This window comes from Oncorhynchus mykiss, chromosome 17, assembly GCF_013265735.2.
Source record: "Oncorhynchus mykiss isolate Arlee chromosome 17, USDA_OmykA_1.1, whole genome shotgun sequence".
Taxonomy (NCBI): Eukaryota; Metazoa; Chordata; class Actinopteri; order Salmoniformes; family Salmonidae; genus Oncorhynchus; species Oncorhynchus mykiss.
This window is the reverse complement of record NC_048581.1, coordinates 31,757,908-31,781,763: the sequence shown is the minus strand read 5'-3', so window position 1 is coordinate 31,781,763 and position 23,856 is coordinate 31,757,908. Positions and strand designations below refer to the sequence as shown.

Here is a 23,856-nt window from a genome sequence, read left to right as displayed (position 1 = left end):
GGTATGTTCAGTAGCAGGTGAGAACACTATGCCTGTATTACTACAGTTACAGGGTATGTTCAGTAGCAGGTGAGAACACTATGCCTGTATTACTACAGTTACAGGGTATGTTCAGTAGCAGGTGAGAACACTATGCCTGTATTACTACAGTTACAGGGTATGTTCAGTAGCAGGTGAGAACACCATGCCTGTATTACTACAGTTACAGGGTATGTTCAGTAGCAGGTGAGAACACTATGCCTGTATTACTACAGTTACAGGGTATGTTCAGTAGCAGGTGAGAACACCATGCCTGTATTACTACAGTTACAGGGTATGTTCAGTAGCAGGTGAGAACACCGTGCCTGTATTACTACAGTTACAGGGTATGTTCAGTAGCAGGTGAGAACACTATGCCTGTATTACTACAGTTACAGGGTATGTTCAGTAGCAGGTGAGAACACCGTGCCTGTATTACTACAGTTACAGGGTATGTTCAGTAGCAGGTGAGAACACTATGCCTGTATTACTACAGTTACAGGGTATGTTCAGTAGCAGGTGAGAACACTATGCCTGTATTACTACAGTTACAGGGTATGTTCAGTAGCAGGTGAGAACACTATGCCTGTATTACTACAGTTACAGGGTATGTTCAGTAGCAGGTGAGAACACCGTGCCTGTATTACTACAGTTACAGGGTATGTTCAGTAGCAGGTGAGAACACTATGCCTGTATTACTACAGTTACAGGGTATGTTCAGTAGCAGGTGAGAACACCATGCCTGTATTACTACAGTTACAGGGTATGTTCAGTAGCAGGTGAGAACACTATGCCTGTATTACTACAGTTACAGGGTATGCTCAGTAGCAGGTGAGAACACTATGCCTGTATTACTACAGTTACAGGGTATGTTCAGTAGCAGGTGAGCCATGGGGCACAAAGGCTGAAACACCAACAGATGTCCCTGTATTGATCCACAGCTGGTCCCAGTGCCAGGGAGGAGGGGGGAGGGGGACATCACTGTTAAATGGGATAGAGTTAGTGGTGGTGAGGGGTGCACTGGTTAGAGCCCCCCCCCCCCCCCCCCCCCCCCCCAAACTCTTCTGTCACATCCTTCTCGTCAATGCCCTGGGGTCATTTTGTGAAATGTTACCAGTAAATATCCAGCTTGGATTAGTGAAAACACAAAATACCACAGCCATCTGCCCTACTTACAGCAATTCAAAAGCTTCTGATGGCCGCAGTTGATCAGCTGTGTATACACAGCACATCACAGCTTAGGGAAAATGAAGACTGTTTTGTTGATGCCTTTCGAGCTCAGCCAAGGTGAGGTGTAAGTTTATAGAGAGCTGGAACAGGAAGTCACCCCTAGTTGTGTATGGTGGAGCTTGTCTCTAGGGGGGATGGGTGGTCAGACCAGTTCCTCATATCTAGATTCAATCACAGTTGTAAAAGCGGTCCATCTGTAGCCAGAGTCACTGTGCTGTGTAGAGTATTGGACTGACTCTAGCCTTATCAGCTCGGCCAGTCCACTCTCCACCGGCCTGACCAGTTACCACTGGCTCACAGCCCAATCACACTTCAGAGGACTTGGCTAATAGAAAAATAAATTGCAGAGGCCAATTCCAATACATTGTGCCATGAGTAGAAAGGGGGGAAAAACTCTCTCCTGCCTCTGATATAATAGCAACACAACAGTCATATCAGGTTAATACAAATCTATGGGACTATCAGTGGACTCATCCTGTTTAGGAGATGCAAGGTCAGCGGTTTTCTCCAACAGCGGCTCTCCCTCGGAACAGGCAATATGACCGTTTCCCTATGAACAAGCAGACGTACTCTGGAACACACACACAGCCCTCCTGTCATATTAGTCCCCGTCCAGCTCTGCTCCGCAACAGAGGGGTGCTCACTGCTCTGCTCCGCAACAGAGGGGTGCTCACTGCTCTGCTCCGCAACAGCAGGATGCTCACTGAGGTCAGAGAGAGAAGGAAAGAGAGATGTGTTACAATCAATAGGCCTACGTTGTTAGACAGGCTATGGAGCAGCAGCAAAGGTGGGATCGATACTTGTGCTCAAAGTTAATACAACTGCCAAAATCCCCAAATAACTGTTCCTGTGGGGAAGGTTCTGCTTTGACAAGATGGCTGAACATTGCCTTGTGTTTATGTTCAATGATAATCCATGATGAAACAGCAATGTGGGCATTAGAAGGCCGACATGTTGACCACCCAAGCTGAGGCTTGCAGCTGCAGTGTGAGCAGAGGTTCATTAACTAGCCTCTTGACACACCGGATGGGTAAAGTCACTCCATCATTGTGGCGGTGCTCCCTTGTGAACCTAACGGAGCAGATCACTGGCTCCACCACAAACAGAGAGCTACAGAAGTCCACTGTCACTGTGGCCCAGAGCACAAAGACAGGCGTCAGACCCCCACGGAGACGGAGGGAGGCACGTTGTGTTCCATCTAACTGACTCACTGGGAGAGAGTCATCCAGACTGGAAAAGACAACATCACAGAGGAGTACTGTATCTGACTCAACAGTAAATCAAAACCTTCACAGAGGAGTACTGTATCTGACACAACAGTAAAACAAAGCCTTCACAGAGGAGTACTGTATCTGACACAACAGTAAAACAAAGCCTTCACAGAGGAGTACTGTATCTGACTCAACAGTAAAACAAAGCCTTCACAGAGGAGTACTGTATCTGACACAACAGTAAAACAAAACCTTCACAGAGGAGTACTGTATCTGACACAACAGTAAATCAAAACCTTCACAGAGGAGTACTGTATCTGACACAACAGTAAAACAAAGCCTGCACAGAGGAGTACTGTATCTGACACAACAGTAAAACAAAACCTTCACAGAGGAGTACTGTATCTGACACAACAGTAAAACAAAACCTTCACAGAGGAGTACTGTATCTGACACAACAGTAAAACAAAACCTTCACAGAGGAGTACTGTATCTGACACAACAGTAAAACAAAGCCTTCCCTGAATGTATACAGGTAGGCTAACTAACATCACCATTTGGTGATGGGTAAAAACGGTCCCTGTCCACTTGGAAAAAGCAATGGAATCAGTGGAATCAAGGAAATGGGGAGGGGGGGGGGGGGGGGGCTTGTCATACTCTTTTTGGCCAGACAGTATCAGATATATGCTTCAGATATATGGGCTACATCTAGTAAGACAGAGGGGCGCTGTTTCACTCGCTCAGATGCTTTGTCCAGCGAGACAGTTTCAGCCACTTGCGATTTGAAGGAAAGTTGGCAGGTGCACTGTTCGGATGCTGGAACTATTTTGGACGAATGTGCGAAGCTAACCTCATTTTGAAGTGATTTGTTTGACAATAAGATGAAAACATTATGATTGGTTGTGTTCATGGCACATTCAGAGTGGCCCGTGCCTGGCACCTCCAAATCACCTGAATGGAACATCACTAGCTAGGAGGTATAACACCAAGTCTTCAACTTAAAATGGAAAGTTTAGTCTAATTATAAAGATACATAAATCCCACTTTATTTATTTATAAATTGAATACAAATACAGACGTGAAACAATACCAAGGATGCAAACTGGTGAGGGGCAAAAAAGGTGAGAACAATTTTGACCCGAAAACTCACGTACTGTGTAGCGGCATACACAAAAATGTGCTTTAAAAATCTGAAATACTAAATAACTACCACGCCAGCTGTATGCTCTGTCTGGCTGTTAAAATAAGGATGAATATTCTGCATTAGACCAGTGTCATTAGCCTAGGCTTACAAATCCCTGCATGACATTGCTGCATCTGTGGACCAGAATCTTATTCCCATTCAATCTGTCTAGTAGTAGGCCTATGTGGTAATAAAACATCTGAATGTGTAATGCCAATGCCAAAACAATACACTACCACACACCAAACATACTATTACAGTTTGTCTTGATTTAATAACACAATGAAAATGATCGGCACATTTTTTGCAGAGTAAACACAACCTCTAGTGGTGTGGGGGCTGTGCTTTGGCAAAGTGGGTGGGGTTATATCCTGCCTGTTTGGCCCTGTCCGGGGGTATCATTGAATGGGGCCACAGTGTCTCCTGACCCCTCCTGTCTCAGCCTCCAGTATTTATGCTGCAGTAGTTTATGTGCCGGGGGGCTAGGGTCAGACTGTTATATCTGGAGTATTTCTCCTGTCTTATCCGGTGTGAATTTAAGTGTGCTCTCTCTAATTCTCTCTTTCTTTCTCTCTCTCGGAGGACCTGAGCCCTAGGATGATGCCTCAGGACTACCTGACATGATGACTCCTTGCTGTGCCCAGTCCACCTGGCCATGCTGCTGCTCCAGCTTGAACTGTTCTGCCTGCGGCTATGGAACCCTGACCTGTTCACCGGACATACTACCTGTCCCAGACCTGCTGTTTTCAACTGTCTAGAGACAGCAGGAGCAATAGAGATTCTCTCAATGATCGGCTATGAAAAGCCAACTGACAACTGACTTGTTGCACCCTTGACAACTACTGTGATTATTATTATTTGACCATGCTGGTCATTTATGAACATTTGAACATCTTGGCCATGTTCTGTAATAATCTTCACCCGGCACAGTCAGAAGAGGACTGGCCACCCCTCACAGCCTGGTTCCTCTCTAGGTTTCTTCCTAGGTTCTGGCCTTTCTAGGGAGTTTTTCCTAGCCACCGTGCTTCTACACCTGCATTGCTTGCTGTTTGGGGTTTAGGCTGGGTTTCTGTACAGCACTTTGATATATCAGCTGATGTAAGAAGGGCTATATAAATACATTTGATTTGATTTGAACTCTCTACAAAAGACGCAAAAGTCAGTTGAAAAAGTCAAATCATGTCAAACTAATTTTAAACATTTGGTCATAGCTGATAAAAATGACTCCCATGAATGTGAACCTCTTCTGCATGTGTTAAATCAGTCCTTATGCATAAAATAAATAACCTCAGAGGGCAAGGACAAAGGAGAGGTAGAGGGGCCAACAGAGGAAGATACACTACATGGACACCTGCTCATCGAACACCTCATTGTCAAGTATACTCCCTCTCCGGCCTCTAGGTCATCAGGCTGCTGATTATCCTGCACACCTGTCACCAGCATCTCTCACACCTGCGCCTCATGACACTCACCTGGACTCCATCATCTCCTTGATTTTCTTCCCTATATCTGTCACTCCCCTTGGTTCTTTCCTCAGGTGTTATTGACTCTGTTTGCATGTTGGTGCATTGTTTGTGTTTCGTGTTCATTGTTTCTTTTATTCATTAAAACTCTCACTCCATGAACTTGCTTCCCGACTCTCAGCCCACTCGTTACACTCATTACAAAAGCATGGGCATTAATATGGAGCTGCCCCTCCCTTTGCTGCTATAACAGCCTCAAATCTTCTGGGAAGGCTTTCTACTATATGTTGAAAAATTGCTGCGGGGATTTGCTTCCATTCAGCCACAAGAGCATTAGTGAGGTCGGGCACTGATGTTGGGAGATTAGGCCTGGCTCGCAGTCGGCATTCCAATTCATTCCAAAGGTATTCTATGGGGTTGAGGTCAGGGCTCTGTGCAAGCCAGTCTAGTTCTTCCACACTGATCTTGACAAACCATTTCTGTATGGAACTCACTTTGTGACCAGGGGCATTGTCATGCTGAAACAGGAAAGGGCCTACCCCAAACTGTTGCCACAAAGTTGGAAGCACAGAATCGTCTAGAATGTGGACCGAGCACAACCCCATTCTCATCGACAGGGCTGCAGTGGAGCAGGTTGAGAGCTTCAAGTTCCTTGATGTCCACATCACCAACAGAGGGTAGTGCGAACGGCCCAGTACATCACTGGGGCCAAGCTTCCTGCCATCCAGGACCTCTATACCAGGCGGTGTCAGAGGAAGGCCCTAAAAATAGTCAAAGATTCCTGCCACCAGACCATTATACCTCCTCCACCAGATGGTGAAGCGTAATTCATCACTCCAGAGAAAGCGTTTCCACTGCTCCAGGGTCCAATGGCGACGAGCTTCACACCACTCCAGCCGATGCTTGGCATTGCACATGGTGATCTTAGGCTTGTGTGCGGCTTCTCGTCCATGGAAACCCATTTCATGAAGCTGCTTCCAGAGGCAGATTGGAACTCGGTAGTGAGTGTTGCAACTGGGAACAGACAAGTTTTACGCGCCATGTACTTCAGCTCTCTGGGGTCCCGTTCTGTGAGATTGTGAGGCCTACCACTTTGCGGCTGAGCCTTTGTTGCTCCTAGACTTTTCCACTTCATAATAACAGCACTTACAGTTGACAGGGGCAGCTCTAGTGGGGCAGCTCTAGCAGGGCAAAAATGAAGTCTTCAGTACGGGCCATTCTACTGCCAAAGTTTGTCTATGGAGGTTGAATGGCTGTGTGCATGATTTCAGCAACGGGTGTGGCTGAAATAGTCGAATCCACTAATTTGAAGGGTTGTCCACACAGCGAGTTCATTAGAAAGTGCATTGAAGATGTCGTTCCCATAGCAACGATTAAAACATTCCCAAACCAGAAACCGTGGATTGATGGCAGCATTCGCGTGAAACTGAAAGCGCGAACCACTGCTTTTAACCAGGGCAAGGTGACCGGAAACATCAAATAAAATCAAATGTATTTATACAGCCCTTCGTACATCAGCTGATATCTCAAAGTGCTGTACAGAAACCCAGCCTAAAACCCCAAACAGCAAGCAATGCAGGTGTAGAAACATGACCGAATACAAACAGTGTAACTATTCCTTCCGCAAGGCAATCAAACAAGCTAAGCGTCAGTATAGAGACAAAGTAGAGTCGCAATTCAACAGCTCAGACACAAGAGGTATGTGGCAGGGTCTACAGTCAATCACGGATTACAAAAAGAAAACCAGCCCCGTCACGGACCAGGATGTCTTGCTCCCAGGCAGACTAAATAACTTTTTTGCCTGCTTTGAGGACAATACAGTGCCACTGACACGGCCCGCAACCAAAACATGCGGACTCTCCTTCACTGCAGCCGACGTGAGTAAAACATTTAAACGCGTTAACCCTCGCAAGGCTGCAGGCCCTGACGGCATCCCCAGCCGCGTCCTCAGAGCACGCGCAGACCAGCTGGCTGGTGTGTTTACGGACATATTCAATTGATCCCTATCCCAGTCTGCTGTTTCCACATGCTTCAAGAGGGCCACCATTGTTTCTGTTCCCAAGAAAGCTAGGGTAACTGAGCTAAACGACTACCGCCCTGTAGCACTCACTTCCGTCATCATGAAGTGCTTTGAGAGACTAGTCAAGGACCATATCACCTCCACCCTACCTGACATCCTAAATCCGCTCCAATTTGCTTACCCCCCAAATAGGTCCACAGACGATGCAATCTCAACCACACTGCACACTGCCCTAACCCATCTGGACAAGAGGAATACCTATGTGAGAATGCTGTTCATCGACTACAGCTCAGCATTTAAGACCCTGGGTCTCGACCCCGCCCTGTGCAACTGGGTCCTGGACTTCCTGACGGGCCGCTCCCAGGTGATGAGGGTAGGTAACAACATCTCCACCCCGCTGATCCTCAACACTGGGGCCCCACAAGGGTGCGTTCTGAGCCCTCTCCTGTACTCCCTGTTCACCCATGACTGCGTGGCCATGCAACTCAATCATCAAGTCTGCGGACGACACTACAGTGGTAGGCTTGATTACCAACAACGACGAGACGGCCTACAGGGAGGAGGTGAGGGCCCTCGGAGTGTGGTGTCAGGAAAATAACCTCACACTCAACATCAACAAAACTAAGGAGATGATTGTGAACTTCAGGAAACAGCAGAGGGAGCACCCCCCTATCCACATCGATGGGACAGTAGTGGAGAGGGTAGTACATTTTAAGTTCCTCGGCGTACACATCAGACAAACTGAATTGGTCCACCCACACAGACAGTGTCGTGAAGAAGGCGCAGCAGTGCCTCTTAAACCTCAGGAGGCTGAAGAAATTTGGCTTGTCACCAAAAGCACTCACAGACTTCTACAGATGCACAATCGAGAGCATCCTGTCGGGCTGTATCACCGCCTGGTACGGCAACTGCTCCAAACACAACCGTAAGGCTCTCCAGAGGGTAGTGAGGTCTGCACAACGCATCACCGGGGGCAAACTACCTGCCCTCCAGGACACCTACACCACCCGATGTCACAGGAAGGCCATAAAGATCATCAAGGACAACAACCACCCGAGCCACTGCCTGTTCACCCCACTATCATCCAGAAGGCGAGGTCAGTACAGGTGCAGGGACCGAGAGACTGAAAAACAGCTTCTATCTCAAGGCCATCAGACTGTTAAACAGCCACCACTAACAATTGAGTGGCTGCTGCCAACACACTGACTCAACTCCAGCCACTTTAATAATGGGAATTGATGGAAATTGATGGAAAATATATCACTAGCCACTTTAAACAATGCTACTTAATATAATGTTTACATACCCTACATTACTCATCTCATATGTATATGTATATACTGTACTCTATATCATCTACTGCATCTTTATGTAATACATGTATCACTAGCCACTTTAAACTATACCACTTTGTTTACATACCCTACATGACTCATCTCATATGTTTATACTGTACTCGATACCATCTACTGCATCTTGCCTATGCCGTTCTGTACCATCACTCATTCATATATCTTTATGTACATATTCTTTATCCCTTTACACTTGTGTGTATAAGGTAGTAGTTTTGGAATTGTTAGGTTAGATTACTCGTTGGTTATTACTGCATTGTCGGAACTAGAAGCACAAGCATTTCGCTACACTCGCATTAACATCTGCTAACCATGTGTATGTGACAAATACATTTGATTTTGATTTGACATACTTTTAGCCATGTAGTATAGTTCAGCTCTCAGTTAAAATGGAAAAAGGTTAAAGAAAGCCTTTTGTTCCTGGATATTTATGCTGTTGAGTGACATGTTTCTGCACTGGTCATCTTTTTAGGAATTGAGATCCGGGCTCTTCGCTGGCCATGGCAGAACACTGACATTCCTGTCTTGCAGGAAATCACACACAGAATGAGCAGTATGGCTGGTGGCATTGTCATGCTGGAGGGTCATGTCAGGATGAGCCTGCAGGAAGGGTACCACATGAAGGAGGAGGATGTCTTCCTTGTAATGCACAGCTTTGAGATTGCCTGTATGACAACAAGCTCAGTCCGATGATGCTGTGACACATCGCCCCAGACCATGACGGACCCTCCACCTCCAAATCGATCCCGCTCCAGAGTACAGGCCTCGGTGTAATGTTCATTCCTTCATCCATGACAAGGCCCCTGCTCACCCCTGGTGACAAAAAAAAACGCGATTCGTCAGTGAAGAGCACCTTTTGCCAGTCCTGTCTGGTCCAGCGACGGTGGGTTTGTGCCCATAGGCGACGTTGTTGCCGGTGATGCCTGGTGAGGACCTGCCTTACAACAATCCTACAATCCCTCAGTCCAGCCTCTCTCAGCCTATTGCGGACAGTCTGAGCACTGATGGAGGGATTGTGCTTTCCTGGTGTAACTCGGGCAGTTGTTGTTGCCATTCTGTACCTGTCCCGCAGGTGTGATGTTCGGGTTTACCAATCCTGTGCAGGTGTTGTTATTCGTGGTCTGCCACTGCAAGGACGATCAGCTGTCTCTCCTGTCTCCCTGTAGCGCTGTCTCAGGCATCTCACAATACAGCACATGCAATTTATTGCCTTGGCCACATCTGCAGTCCTCATGCCTCCTTGCAGCATGCCTAAGGCACGTTCACGCAGATGAGCAGGGACCCTGGGTATCTTTCTTTTGGTGTTTGTAAGAGTCATTAGAAAGGCCTCTTTAGTGTCCTAAGTTTTCATAACTGTGACCTTAATTGCCTACCGTCTGTTAGTACTATTAGTCTGTTAAAGCTGTTAGTGTCTTAACGACCGTTCCACAGGTACATGTTCATTAATTGTTTATGGTTCATTGAACAAGCATGGGAAACAGTGTTTAAACCCTTTACAATGAAGATCTGTGAAGTTACTTGGATTTTTACTAATTATCTTTGAAAGACAGGGTCCTGAAAAAGGGACGTTTCTTTTTTTTGCTGAGTTTAGGTAGTTACATGGCTCCCAGTTCGGGTCTCCCCATGGCTACCCTCAAGAGTAACGGCCCTGACATTCAGCCGTACAGATACCAGTGAGCATCGGACAGAAACATATCACTGTAACGTCGGCCCAAATCGTAACCAGTACAATATACAGGCGTTTGCATGTAGCATATACCCCTACTATATACCGTAGTCTAGGCCCGTAAAACATACCACTGCAGATGTCATCACTGTCATCATCATACAAACCCTTCTGTTGGTGCCCCCTGAGGGTCAAGCTCGTGGGTGAATATGTGTAATATCTGAGACCTCTTAATACCATTTTGTGGAACGCCTCAGAGCAGCCAGAACCACCTAAAGGCAAGCAACAGAAAATACATACCTGAGCATAACCACCACACAGAGACAAGCTTGCCACTCCCCCATTCTTAACAGAACAGTCTCACACCCACTGTTACAATGCATCTGAGCAGAGGAAGGTGGGGGGATGGAGAGGATTATGGCCAGATGACGCTGCCTGGCAGGCAGGTGAGCTCAGCGTGATTCGTTGGACGGCAGGGGGGGACCAGGCCAGGCCAACCACAGGGAGGGTGCCCTCCTCGACCCCCGGCTCCGCCAGAGGGCCCACTGTGAGCGGCCGGAGGCGTCACCTCTTCCCACTGCCCTGTGGATCGCTGCCCATGGCCCGCTGTCCTTGCCAATTCTACCTAGCAGACATGAGAGGCATTCAGAGCAGCAACAAAGAAGTCCCAGGTTCAGGGGCCCTGGCATCTGATTCACAGGAGGGGGGGGGGGGGGGGGGGGGGGGGGGGACCAGCGTGGGGTGGGGGAGGGAGGCAGCAGTGGAAGAGCAGATGCTGAGAGCACATCTGGAGAAGTGATCTGTCTGTCCCCCACCTACCAGACCACCACAGACAACATTAAAACACACAGACACACACAATATGGTGGATCAAAGCCTCAGATGAGGACCCCATATCCATTATCAAGCTTGAAATCCATCCCAACCTAAATGTTACCATATATAGCCTATTAGTTTACATTTAGTCTAGCTGTTATGCTGTACATAACTGTCAATGTGTCATAGGCCCTAAAGAAGGAGACAAAGATTCTGATAGAAGGGCTCGAGTCACTTTGTTCAAATTGTACTGCCTCAGGGCTGGAGGACTACTGCGGCGGTAAGTCTAGTCTACACATCACAGTGACAGTCTCATTTCATGTCCAGCCCTTGAACACGGACATGAAGGAAAGGGACCGGGAATTTTATAAAGGGACATTTACTCCTGAAAAGAACACAGGGTTTGAGCGGGTTTGAGTACAAAAGGGCTGAAGAGCAAGTGCCCTGCAATAAAATAAAGTAAGGTCAGTAGACTTCCCATGTGACAGCACACTGCCTTGGATTAGGTGGTGTAAGCCTATTAATGTGGTTTGGACTAGGTGGACCACCCTGTCTCCCCACCCTGCCTGGCCGGCCAAAGATTAGCCTGTTAAACGCACTTCCCGCCTGCATAAAATGCAAACTCTGCTCCTCATCCAATAGCAACAACTCCGATAGGGACCTGTCTGACCACCCGTAACTTAAGTTACCTTTTCTACCATTCAAATGCATGTGGGATTTGCTTCCCTTCAAGAGTAGTTCTCTCTTATCAGCCATATTGTATTAATGTGTTTATCTTTATTAGGGCAATGCCATGAGTAAAGGAAAATGTCAAACTTCTCAGCCTGGCATGTGGCAATGTTTTACACTCCAATTAGAATCAAAGCACTTGAGAGAAAGGGGGACATGTTTTATTGTGGACATTGGTGAATCATGCAAGGAATTTTAGTAGGCCTAGCTACACAATTTGAAATAGTCCTGTCTTTTCTGAAATATTAATAATTTGGCTTGGATAACTGGTTAGGCCGCTGAGCAGAGCAGGTAGCCTAATGAAATTCAGTCAGCGACCTTTATCATTATGCAATTTCCTTGCATAGCATTCTGGCAGTGGAACAAATGAAGGAGTACGGTTTGACACGGTGCCATTTCACCGACAAAACACAATCTACCACTAAGTTTTTTTTCTACAGAGACTGGGGATTAACATTTCTGAGCTCGGGCCACAGATTAGGTGCGCGGGGGTCTAGAATTTCATCATCTTGCAGAGGCACAATGGCTCATTCTTACCGTTTCCCTCATCTATTCTCCGACGGTGGGGGTCATTGGTGCGTGCCTTTGCTCCTGTATTTGTTTTATGTTCAGTATACCCTTGTTTTTTTTTTTTTTTACATATTTAAGAACCACAGAGGAAAAACAAACTATGTATTTACCCAGTCGAAAACTAAGCTTTTTCAGAGACACTTCCTAGCACGCGCTGCCACCTTGTGGGAAAAGCACAACATCGCGTAAAAGCGCTGTGACATTGGTATTTAAGGTCCGCTTTGTGGCCTTTTCTCCACAAGTAAATACATTTTATTTAGAGGCATAATGCCAAACCGGAGATATGCCTGCATATAGAACAAAGGTTACTTTGTCATAGAAATTGTACTTTCCCAATTCAATATAAAAAAAAATATTTGTTTTAATATATATTCAATGTAGAGCCAATTTAACATTTATTTAATTGAAGTTAATCTGTTAAATATACTATATACAATGATCCAAAGAATATCAAGTAGCACATCCAAACTACACACAGACAATGTAATACAAAAAGGTAATAACAGTCAAGATATTTCATCAATAGAGAAAAGGCAAAGATAAACAGAAAAATAATGAACTAAGGAAACAGTGAAGTCAACCTGCCCAGAACAGGTCTCAATGCTCTAATTGCACATTCAGGACAACCACAGAGCAATCTTCTCTTCAAAGCTTGACACCCTCCCCTGGCTCCATGTACCCATCAAGAGGCAGCAGGGGGCTGAAGCGCAGCAGGGGCAGGTCCACCGAGGGGCAGCAGTCCTTGGGGTGAGCCCAGCCTTCCTTAGGGCGGCGTATGGGTGGGACCGGAGGGGGCAGCTCCGAGTTGGTGCGGGTGGAAGTGTTGTCGTTGCCGTCATTTTTGTAGTCAGGAGGGGGGATGGGGGGGACGCTCACGAGGCTGCTGCGCCGACAGTGGACCAGGAAGGCACCCCGGTGGTGGCGGTGGTACAGCACGCCCACGGTACCAAGGAGCAGCAGGATGAGGAAGCTGAGCAGGAAGCACACCACGTAGATGCCTTTGACCATCCCGCTGGACCACGCTGAAGTACAGCCTAAGGTCAAAGGTTAGGCAAGGATTAGATGTACACAATTTACCTAGTGCAGTCACCTTCATGTCTAACATTGGTAGGTAACAATGTGTAACCCTAACAAACCCATTTTCAGGGGTTAAAATCTGGAATATTAGGGTGGTGGTCTAACTTGTCAACTTCGGTGCCACTGATTTTTTTTAAATAACCAATGTCATACTGTATGTTTTCCTTGTTCTTCAGAGAACAATAATTCTACCAAAATCTATGGAGTACCAGTGTTACGGTGCTGCTGCTCAGGACTATGCTGATCCACCGTAATCGTCGACTCATTGTGTGGGTCCGTATCAGCGGCCTTGGTGTCCACGCAAATGGTTCCACCTGAGCCCAGCCTAGACATGTCCTCGAACCCGGAGTGGCATCGGCATGTGTAGGAACCAAAGCGGTTCACACACTCAGCGTTGATGTCACATAGCACCAGCTGAGTCTCACACTCATTCACATCTGAGACACACAGGGTGCAAAACTAACATCGATTAATGGAGTTAAATATGAAAACAAAATCACTTCAAATCAATTATTTAAAGTCACACAAAATACATGTTTCACATCATTGAGCCTCAAGACACCTAGTTGCAAGCTATACAACACTATCTTATTAAACCTCTGCAGTAACCTTTAGTGCCAGTTGTAAATATCAGAGTACAGTGCAAAATAAGCTACAGATTTGTTTGGAGGAAACTGAGACCTACCAGCGGTGGATACAGAGACGATGACACCCTGTGTTGAGCTGCCCCTGGGGCTAACCACCATCTGTAACAGCTCCTGCAGGGCCGGGTGCAGGGTCCTGTGATCCTTCATCCCTTCTGGCCCACCCCCAATTTGCAGCCAGAGGATGTAAAGCACTCCTGCACTCAACCTGTTGATACAACAAAACTGTTAAAAGGCATTTAATCCATCAGTTGTAGCCTAATTCAGCAAAAGTGTTGTATATTTTATCAACTACAGTGCCAAGAACCCCTTCTTATGCAGTAAAAATGCAATATTTGTTTGCAGTCATGAAAGACAAAATTGGAGCTCTTGGCTACAAAATGTAGTAAACCAACCTTTTTATTCTTTTGGAGGATAGGGTTTTGGGTATGTGGACAATTTCCAACTGCTCATTAATCTGAAAAAAAAATAATAATTGCAGTTCCAAATCAAACGCACCAGTCACAGTAAATAATGACCAAAAGCCATATACAGTCTTTACACATTTTGATTTGTTAAAGCCTTAGCTTAAAATGGTTAACATTTTTTAAGACTTTTGTCATCACTGGCCTACACACAATAACCCATAATGTCAAAGTGGAATGGGTTTGTTTTTCACAAACAACATCACCTAAAAATAAAATAAAATCCCTTTGAGCATGGGGAAGTTACTAAATTACACATTGGATGGTGTATCAATACAGTCACTACAAAGAGACAGGAGTCCTTCCTAACTCAGTTGCCGGAGAGGAAGGAAACCATTCAGGCATTTCACCATGAGGCCAATGTGACGTTAACACAGTTTGTTTTCTCCTATTACAGCCATTAAAAAGTCTGAGGATGGATCAACATTGTACACTGACCAAAAATATAAAAATGCAACATGCAACAATCTCAAAGACTTTACTGAGTTAGTTCCTATGGAACTCAGTCAATTGAAATACATTTATTAGGCCCTACTATATGGACTGGGAATACAGATATGCATCTGTTGGTCACAGATTCGTTAAAAAGGAAGGTAGGGGAGTGGATTAGTAAACCAGTCAGTATCTGGTGTGACCATTTGCCTCATGCAGCGAGACATCTCATTCGAGTAGAGTTGATCAGGCGGTTGATTGTGGTCAGTGGAATGTGTCCCGCTCTTCAAATGGCTGTGCAAAGTCGTTAGGGGAACTGGAACACGCTGTCGTACACGGCGATCTAGAGCATCCCAAACTTGCTCAATGGGTGACATGTCTGGTGAGTATGCAGGCCATGGAAGAACTAGGCAATTGTCAGCTTCCAGGATTTCTGTACAGATACTTGTGACACTGGGCTGTGAACTATGCTGAAACGTGATGGCCGCAGAAGAATGCCACGACAAAGGGCATCAAGATCTCATCACGGTATCCCTGTGCATTCAAATTGCAATCGATAAAAAGCAGTTGCGTTTGTTGTCCGTAGCGTATGCATGACAATACCATAACCCCACCATGGGGCACTCAACGTTGTGAAAATCAGCAAACCACTCCGACAGGACGCCATACACTCTGCCATCTGCCCAATACAGTTGAAACTGGGATTCACCCGTGAAGAGCACATCTTCAGCATGTCAGTGGACATTGAAGGTGAGCATTTACCAATTGAAGCCACTTATGACCGCAAACTGCAGATCAAGACCCTGGTGGGGAAACGAGCATGCAGCGGAGCTTCCCCCACAACAATTTGGGTTGTCCAAACCCAGTTTAATTCACTGTCCAGATGACTGGTCTCAGACAATCCCGCAGGTGAAGAAGCCGGATGTGGAGGTCCTGGACTGGCGTGGTTACACGTGGTCTGCGGTTGTGAGGCCTGTTGGGGTTACTGCCAAATTTTCTAAAACGACATTGTATGGTAAAATAAATTAACATTCAATTCAGGCAACAGCTCCGGTGGACATTCCAGCAGTCAGCATGCCAATTGCATGCTCCTTCAAAACTTGAGACCTCTGTAGTATTGTGTGACAACTGCACATTTTAGAGTGGCCTTTTATTGTCCCCCGCACAAGGGGGCTGTTTAATCAGCTTCTTGAAAATCCATCCACCTGACAGGTGTGGTATATCTTGGCAAAGGAAAAATGCTCACCAACAGGGATGTAAACAAATTTGTGCACAAAATCTGGGACAAATAAGCTTTTTGTGTATATGGAACTTTTATTTCAGCCCATGAAACCAACACTTTACATGTTGCGTTTATATTTTTGTTCAGTATAGTTACTACACAATACTAACCTAACTGACAGAGTGAAAAGGAAGCCTGCACAGAATAAAAAAATATTCCAAAACATACTTCCTATTTGCAACAAGGCACTAAAGTAATATTGCAAAACAGCATTCAACTTTTTGTCCTGAATTCAAAGTTGTGTGTTTGGGGCAAATTCCATACAACACAGTACAACTCCATATTTTCAAGCATAGTGGTGGCTGCATAATGTTATAGGAATTATTGTGATCGTTAAGGGGAGTTTCCAGGATAAAAAGTCAAAATAACCTAAAAGCAAAATCTACAGTGGGGCAAAAAAGTATATAGTCAGCCACCAATTGTGCAAGTTCTCCCACTTAAAAAGATGAGGCCTGTAATATATATCATAGGTACACTTCAACTATGACAGACAAAATGAGAAGAAAAATCAAGAAAGTCACATTGTAGGATTTTTAATGAATTTATTAGCAAATTATGGTGGAAAATAAGTATTTGGTCACCTACAAGCAAGCAAGATTTCTGGCTCTCACAGACCTGTAACTACTTCTTTAAGAGGCTCCTCTGTCCTCCACTCATTACCTGTATTAATGGCACCTGTTTGAACTTGTTATCAGTATAAAAGACACCTGTCCACAACCCCAGTCACACTCCAAACTCCACTATGGCCAAGACCAAAGAGCTGTCAAAGGACACCAGAAACAAAATTGTAGACCTGCACCAGGCTGGGAAGACTGAATCTGCAATAGGTAAGCAGCTTGGTTTGAAGAAATCAACTGTGGGAGCAATTATTAGGAAATGGAAGACATACAAGACCACTGATAATCTCCCTCGGTCTGGGGCTCCACGCAAGAGCTCACCCCGTGGGGTCAAAATGATCACAAGAACGGTGAGCAATAATCCCAGAACCACACGGGGGGGACCTAGTGAATGACCTGCAGAGAGCTGGGACCAAAGTAACAAAGCCTACCATCAGCAAGGGCATTGAAGATGAAACGTGGCTGGGTCTTTCAGCATGACAATGATCCCAAACACACCGCCCGGGCAACGAAGGAGTGGCTTCGTAAGAAGCATTTCAAGGTCCTGGAGTGGCCTAGCCAGTCTCCAGATCTCAACCCCATAGAAAATCTTTGGAGGGAGTTGAAAGTTCTTGTTGCCCAGCAACAGCCCCAAAACATCACTGCTCAAGAGGAGATCTGCATGGAGGAATGGGCAAAATACCAGCAACAGTGTTTGAAAACCTTGTGAAGACCTACAGAAAACATTTGACCTCTGTCATTGCCAACAAAGGGTATATAAAAGTATTGAGAAACTTGTTATTGACCAAATACTTATTTTCCACCATAATTTGCAAATAAATTCATTAAAAAAATCCTACAATGTGATTTTCTGGATTTTTTTTCTTCTCATTTTGTCTGTCATAGTTGAAGTGTACCTATGATGAAAATTACAGGCCTCTCATCTTTTTAAGTGGGAGAACTTGCACAATTGGTGGCTGACTAAATACTTTTGCCCCATCGTACATGAGTTGCTTCCCAAAAAGACAGTGAATGTTCCTGAGTGGCTGAGTTAGTTGACTAAAACGTGAACTTTGAAAATCAATGAATCAGTGAAAATCAATCCCAGAACAGCAAAGGACCATGTGAAGATGCTGGAGGAAACAGGTACAAAAGTATCTCTAGCCACAGTAAAACGAGTCCTATATCGACATAACCTGAAAGGCTGCTCACCAAGGAAGAAGCCATTACTCTAAAACCACCACAAAAATGCCAGACTCCGGTTTGCAACTGCACATGGGGACAAAGATCGTACTTTTTGGAGAAATATCCTCTGGTCTGACAAAACAAAAATAGAACTGTTTGGCCATAATGACCATCATTATGTTTGGAGGAAAAAGGGGGAGGCTTGCAAGCCGAAGAACACCATCCCAACCATGAAGCATGGGGTGGCAGCATCATGTTATGGGGGTGCTTTGCTGTAAGAGGGACTGGTGCACTTCAAAAGAGATGGCGTCATGAGGAAGGACAATTACGTGGATATATTGAAGCAACAGCAAGACATCAGTCAGGAAGTTACAGCTTGGTTGCAAATGAGTTTTCCAAATGGACAATGAACACAAGCATACTTCCAAAGTCAAGGTATTGGAGTGGCCATCACAAAGCCCTGACCTCAATTCTATAGAAAATTTGTGGGCAGAACTGAAAGCATGTGCGAGCAAGGAGGCCTACAAACCTGACTCAGTTACACCCGCTCTGTCAGGAGGAATGGGCCAAAATTCAGAAGCTTGTGGAAGGCTACCCAAAACATTTGACCCAAGTTCAACAATTTAAAGGCAATGATACCAAATACTAATTGAGTGCATGTAAACTTCTGACCCACTGGGAACAGGATAAAAAAATATATATTATTCTGACTTTTCAGATTCTTAAAATAAAGTGGTGATCCTAACTGACCTAAGACATGGATTTTTTTACTAGGATTAAATGTCAGGAATTGTGAAAAACTGAGTTTAAATGTATTTGGCTAAGGTGCATGTAAACTTTGATTTCAACTGCAAATTAGATTTTCACTTTGTCATTATGGGGTATTGTGTGTAGATGGGTGAGCGATTTAAAAAATATTTAATCCAGTTTGAATTCAGGCTGTAACAAAATGGTGAATAGGTCAAGGGGTATGAATACCTTCTGAAGGCACTGTAAGATGACATTCATTTATGATGAAAGTTAGAGTACCACAGCCCGTCATAAATCCCATAAAGCCTAGCGGTCAAACAGGGAAATGTTTCCAAACATTTCCCCACCATTCATTTCCTCCACAGGAGCCTTTAGGCCTACCCTGGCGTGGCATTTTGATAACTGTGTAAATCTCTCTAGGACAAGGTGACTTAGGACAGTGCCTTCAGAAAGTATTCAGACCCCTTGACATTGTTACAATACAGCCTTATTTTAAAATTGAATAATTAAAAATCCTCAGCAATCTACACACAATAACCCATAATGACAAAGCAAAAATAGATGTATATACATCTGCAAATTTATTAAAAATAACATAAATACCTTATTTACGGGTCTGAATACACGTATTCCGACCCTTTGCTATGAGACTTGAAATTAAGCGCAGGTGAATCCCGTTTTACATTGATCATCCTTGAGTTGTTTTTACAACTTAATTGGAGTTCACCTGTGGTAAATTCAATTGATTGGAAATGATTTGGAAAGGCACACCTGACTATATAAAAAAAGGTCCCACAGTTGACAGTGCATGTCAGTGCAAAAACCAAGACTTGAGGTCTAAGGAATTGTCCGTAGAGCTCTGAGACAGGATTATGTCGAGGCACAGATCTTGGAAAGGGTACCAAAACATGTCCGCAGCATTGAAGGTCCCCAAGAACACACCGGACTCCATTCTAAAATGGAAGTTCGGAACCACCAAGACACTTCCTAGAGCTAGCCGCCCTGAGCAATTGGGGGGCCTTGGTCAGGGAGGTGACCAAGAACCTGATGGTCACTCAAGAGCTCCTCTGTGGCGATGGAAAAACCATCCAGAAGGACAACCATGATCTGCAGCCCTCCACCAAGCAGGCTTATATGATAGAGTGGCCAGACAGAAGCCACTCCTCAGTAAAAGGCACAAGGCACATGAGAGCCCGCTTGGAGCTTGCCAAAAGGCACCTAAAGGACTCTCAAATCATGAGAAACAAGATTCTCTGGTCTGATGAAACCAAGATTCAACCTTTTGGCCTGAATGCCAATCATCACGTCTGGAGGAAATCTGGCACCATCCCTACAGTGAAGCATGGTGGTGGCAGCATCATGCTGTGGGGGTGTTTTTCAGCGGCAGACACTAGGAGACTAGTCAGGATCGAGACAAATATGACCGGAGCAAAGTACAGAGAGATCCTTGATGAAAACCTGCTCCAGAGCGCACAGGACCTGACTGGGGCAAAGGTTCGCCTTCCAACAGGACATCGACCCTAAGCACATAGCAGAGGCAACGCAGGAGTGGCTTCGGGATAGGTCTCAATGTCCTTGAGTGGCCCAGCCAGAGCCCGGACTTGAAAATAGCTGAACAGCAACACTCCCCATCCAACCTGACAAAGCTTGAGAGCATGGGAGAAACTCCCCAAATACAGGTGTGCCAAGCTTTTAGCGTCATACCCAAGAAGACTCAAGGCTGTAATTGCTGCACTGAATACTTATGTAAATGTAATATTTAACAAACTACAAAATAGCAAACACTTATAAAAACCTGTTTTTGCTTTGTCATTATGGGGTAGTGTGTAGATTGATGAGAATTTAAGAGTAAGGCTGTTAACTAACATGAGGATAAAGTCAAGGGGTCTGAACACTTTCCGAAGGCACTGTATTCACCTGTATTTACCCCCCCCCCCCCCCCCCAAAATGAAATCCTAAATAGCTACTAATGTGGCCATCAAAGAACAAATGCCATGATCTGGATGAGACTGTCGAATCGAGGCAAAGGTAACAATCTCTGGATTACCTCTCATGTTGGCTACATTTCTTAAAAATAGACCGTTTTGGGAACCGTCTTATGCAAGTTTTAAATTGATAAAATACCTGTTAGCAAAGGTGTCAGCTAGAGATGTGCAGGAGCTTACAGGGATTTGTAGTTTTGCATGTCTACTTTGATGCTTAGAATTTTTTATCTGTTTAAATAGAGCTGAATCCATCTAGCCAGCTTTCTATATCTCGCCTTGTCTGAGAGATTTACATGGATATCAAAACGTCACGCCAGGGTAAGACAAAACACAGCCCTTATTTTAAGTGTTTCTAAAATTTCCTATGGGAAAAATTCATGTTGGAAAAACAATTGGAACCATTTCCTTGTTTGAAAGCTAGGTTTTATGGGTATTATGACACCTCCACTGTGGGGCTCTATTGTACATGAGAACTCACCAGAGACTTCACTGAGATCAACAGTGATCTCACAAGATGGTCCCAATTCTCCTCTGGCGCCACAAGGAAGTTGACTTCAACAGCCACTTCAAATAGGTAGTCTGAGAAATACAAAAAGTAGGCATCTACTTTAATAGTCATACACAGCTCTATAACTATTGTACAAAGGCTAGTGACTTAAAATTTAAAGGCTATAACAAAAGTTACTAAAAATACATTTTTCAAAAGAAAAAATAAATCACCTTCTGGTAAGTGTGGTACTTCTGTGTGATTTCTGTCTTTCTCTGCAAAGTAAACATGCAAGACACTTTTCATAAACCAGACAAAGCATGCTAATTAAATTGCTGACTACCTACCATAATGTCTGCTGTCGAAAAACTGTTCAACCATGTTTGGGAGATGGTTGAAGGGATCCTGGGTATCAGTGGGTGTTTGAGTGTCACTGGATGCTGTAGACTTACCCAGTGTCAATTTCAGCAATTCCTTATTGCCAGACTCCTCACCTTGGTCATCCACCGCTGTTGTGTGTGATACGATGTTAAACTCTATAGGAGGGATGGTATCTGTAGTTTGAGCATCCACGTTCCTTCGCATAGCAGACGGAGTGCGCAATGAGGATTTGGGATTCAAAACAGGGGGCTGGTGTGTGGAGGGGTCACTTCCAAGGTGTGCTGTGTGGGTCTGAGTGGCATCCCTCCCCGACCATGACGTCCCATGACGAGTGACCGCCACATCTCCACTCAAGTTACCCACTTTCCAGTCCTTTGTCAAGTGGCTCTCATCTGCTTCAGTCCCCTCTGAGATTCCTCTGTTCCAATCTTCCTCCTCACTCTGAACAGGAGAAAACTTGAAGAGCCCCTCTCTGACCATTTGCTCCTCTGCTTCCCATGGTGGAAGCCCATTGGACACAGAGGAGGAAGTGAGTTGGTCAAAATAGTCAAACACCACCTCCGGTTTGGTCTGAGCTGGCAGGGTGGGGCGCTCCAGTAAAATGGCCTCCGTAGGTTCACCCCCCTTCATGGGAAGAATCTTAGTGAAACTTCTCTGAGAGGGAAAAGGTTCCAGTTCTATCAGTTTTGGTTCAGTCATCAGCTTCCAGTCTTCTTCAGTGGTATCACCATAAGCATTGTACGTGACTGGCGGTACGAATGCCTCATATCGCCCATAGAAGCCCCTGTGGGGCGGACTGGGTTTACCTCTGATTAGCTGAACCACGTGGAGGATGTTGGAGAGGGATGTGTACTTGGCCTCACGCCAACACTTCTCCAGGATCCTGTGACCCCCCACGACCCCCAGGGGCTCGTCCAGGTGGATCTGGTCCAGCTTCCCGCTGCATGCATCTGACTGGGTGAAGTCCTCTAGGTGGAGGAGCACACGTTTACCAGGGTCTACCTGGATGGTCCAGTTGCACCAGAGAGGTGGGTTGGAGCACAGGTAATCTGGGGAGAAGAACTCGCCGCTCTTGCCACGCATCACCTGGTGGCAGCTTCGCAGTGCGAAGAAGGCGTTGCCCTCATTACCATGACGGTCATCTGAGAAGTTGTGGACAGAGTGTGTAGAGGACAATCCAAAAATGTCAGTCATAGGCCTACCCCCCAAACACACTTACTTGAAATAATGAAAACAAAGACCATAGAACAGGGCCCAAAGGCTACATAAATATTTGTCTTACCGGGAGGGTTGTAAGCGTCATTCCTAAAGTTATTTATCTAAGGACGTAATACAAACGTTGAGGTAGCATTAAAACAAGAATGTTTGTCAACCACTTGAAATCTACCTACAAAAAAAGTCAGTCATCAACTTACCCAGGACAGGTCGCAGTTTGCGGTAAATAAACCATTGGCAAGTAGTAGTGAACGTACAAATATTAACTTTGAATGATTTCGTGACATTTTAGTGTCACGTTGTGTTGACTTTCTCCACTATTTAGCAAGCAGGTCGGCTTCCTACACTGTCCCAGCTATTGTCAATTCTTTCCTGCGATGTTTCCGCTAAAAGTGGACGTAAACAGGTGAAATATATTGCCAATTAGCTAATTAGCACGCCTTGATATTCGGATGCTTCTGGTCTATATGGGTTGTATCCACTAGGTGTCAATGTAACACTGTTGTAGGTAAGATAACTTGACTTCTGCAGCTGTACATCTCAGAAGCAACAAGTATTATGTTGAACGTTTATCTTACCAAGTACTTTATAAATACAAATATATTTGACAAGAACGACAATTCCATCAATTATGAATGATCCAATGGTAAAGATGTTTATTCTAAACGTTTGATGTTTTGTATACAGTAGTGAACAGTTACTTATTTTGGGGCACTTTAAGTAGCCTAATGCTGCTGATGATAAAAGTAGAGCAATAGTTTAGCAAAGCTTATCGAGGTGTGGCATCTTTAGTGAGTGCTTTATGATTCAGATCAACTTTGAAGCACGAGAGTGATTCCAAGGTTTGATGTTTGAATTGTTTTTTTATTCACTGTCATAAAAAATGAAAATACTCCAGGTATCCATCACATAAGACACTTTCTTAAAACATAAAAACAAAACAAACATAGGGCAGAAAATGGAGTTGGAAGTACAGACTCAGTTAATTCCATTATAGGCGTGTGGGTCACAGGAGGTTGGTGACACCTTAATTGGGGAGGACGGGCTCCTGGTAATGGCTGGAGCGGAATCAGTGGAATGGTATCAAACACATGGTTTGA

General features: G+C 45.0%; 1 protein-coding gene across 3 annotated transcripts; it reads right to left on the bottom strand.

Annotated features, from left to right (window-relative positions):
* Positions 1-12,603: 12,603 nt before the first annotated feature.
* Positions 12,604-23,234, bottom strand: LOC110493724. 3 transcript variants are annotated; one of them, XM_036949725.1, is made up of 9 exons: positions 22,957-23,234; positions 22,824-22,860; positions 21,508-22,683; positions 21,394-21,435; positions 21,152-21,252; positions 14,375-14,436; positions 14,021-14,187; positions 13,545-13,772; positions 12,604-13,292 (listed from the first exon to the last, which is right to left on the bottom strand). In XM_036949725.1, the coding sequence occupies exons 1-9, from the start codon at positions 23,041-23,043 to the stop codon at positions 12,904-12,906; spliced, it is 2,289 nt and encodes a 762-aa protein (XP_036805620.1). In that variant the 5' UTR covers positions 23,044-23,234; the 3' UTR covers positions 12,604-12,903. The 3 variants fall into 3 exon arrangements, with proteins under 3 accessions (XP_036805620.1, XP_021423818.1, XP_021423819.1); XM_021568143.2 differs by having other exon boundaries at positions 21,613-22,683; XM_021568144.2 differs by having other exon boundaries at positions 21,655-22,683.
* Positions 23,235-23,856: the final 622 nt, after the last annotated feature.

Excerpts from the sequence above, each read along its gene's own strand:
- LOC110493724 (XM_036949725.1), bottom strand. The coding sequence starts at position 23,043 with ATGTCACGAAATCATTCAAAGTTAATATTTGTACGTTCACTACTACTT. Across the intron at positions 22,684-22,823 it reads TGACGCTTACAACCCTCCCG|ATGACCGTCATGGTAATGAG; the intron begins GTAAGACAAATA and ends ACAACTTCTCAG. Across the intron at positions 21,436-21,507 it reads TTTCGACAGCAGACATTATG|AGAAAGACAGAAATCACACA; the intron begins GTAGGTAGTCAG and ends TTTACTTTGCAG.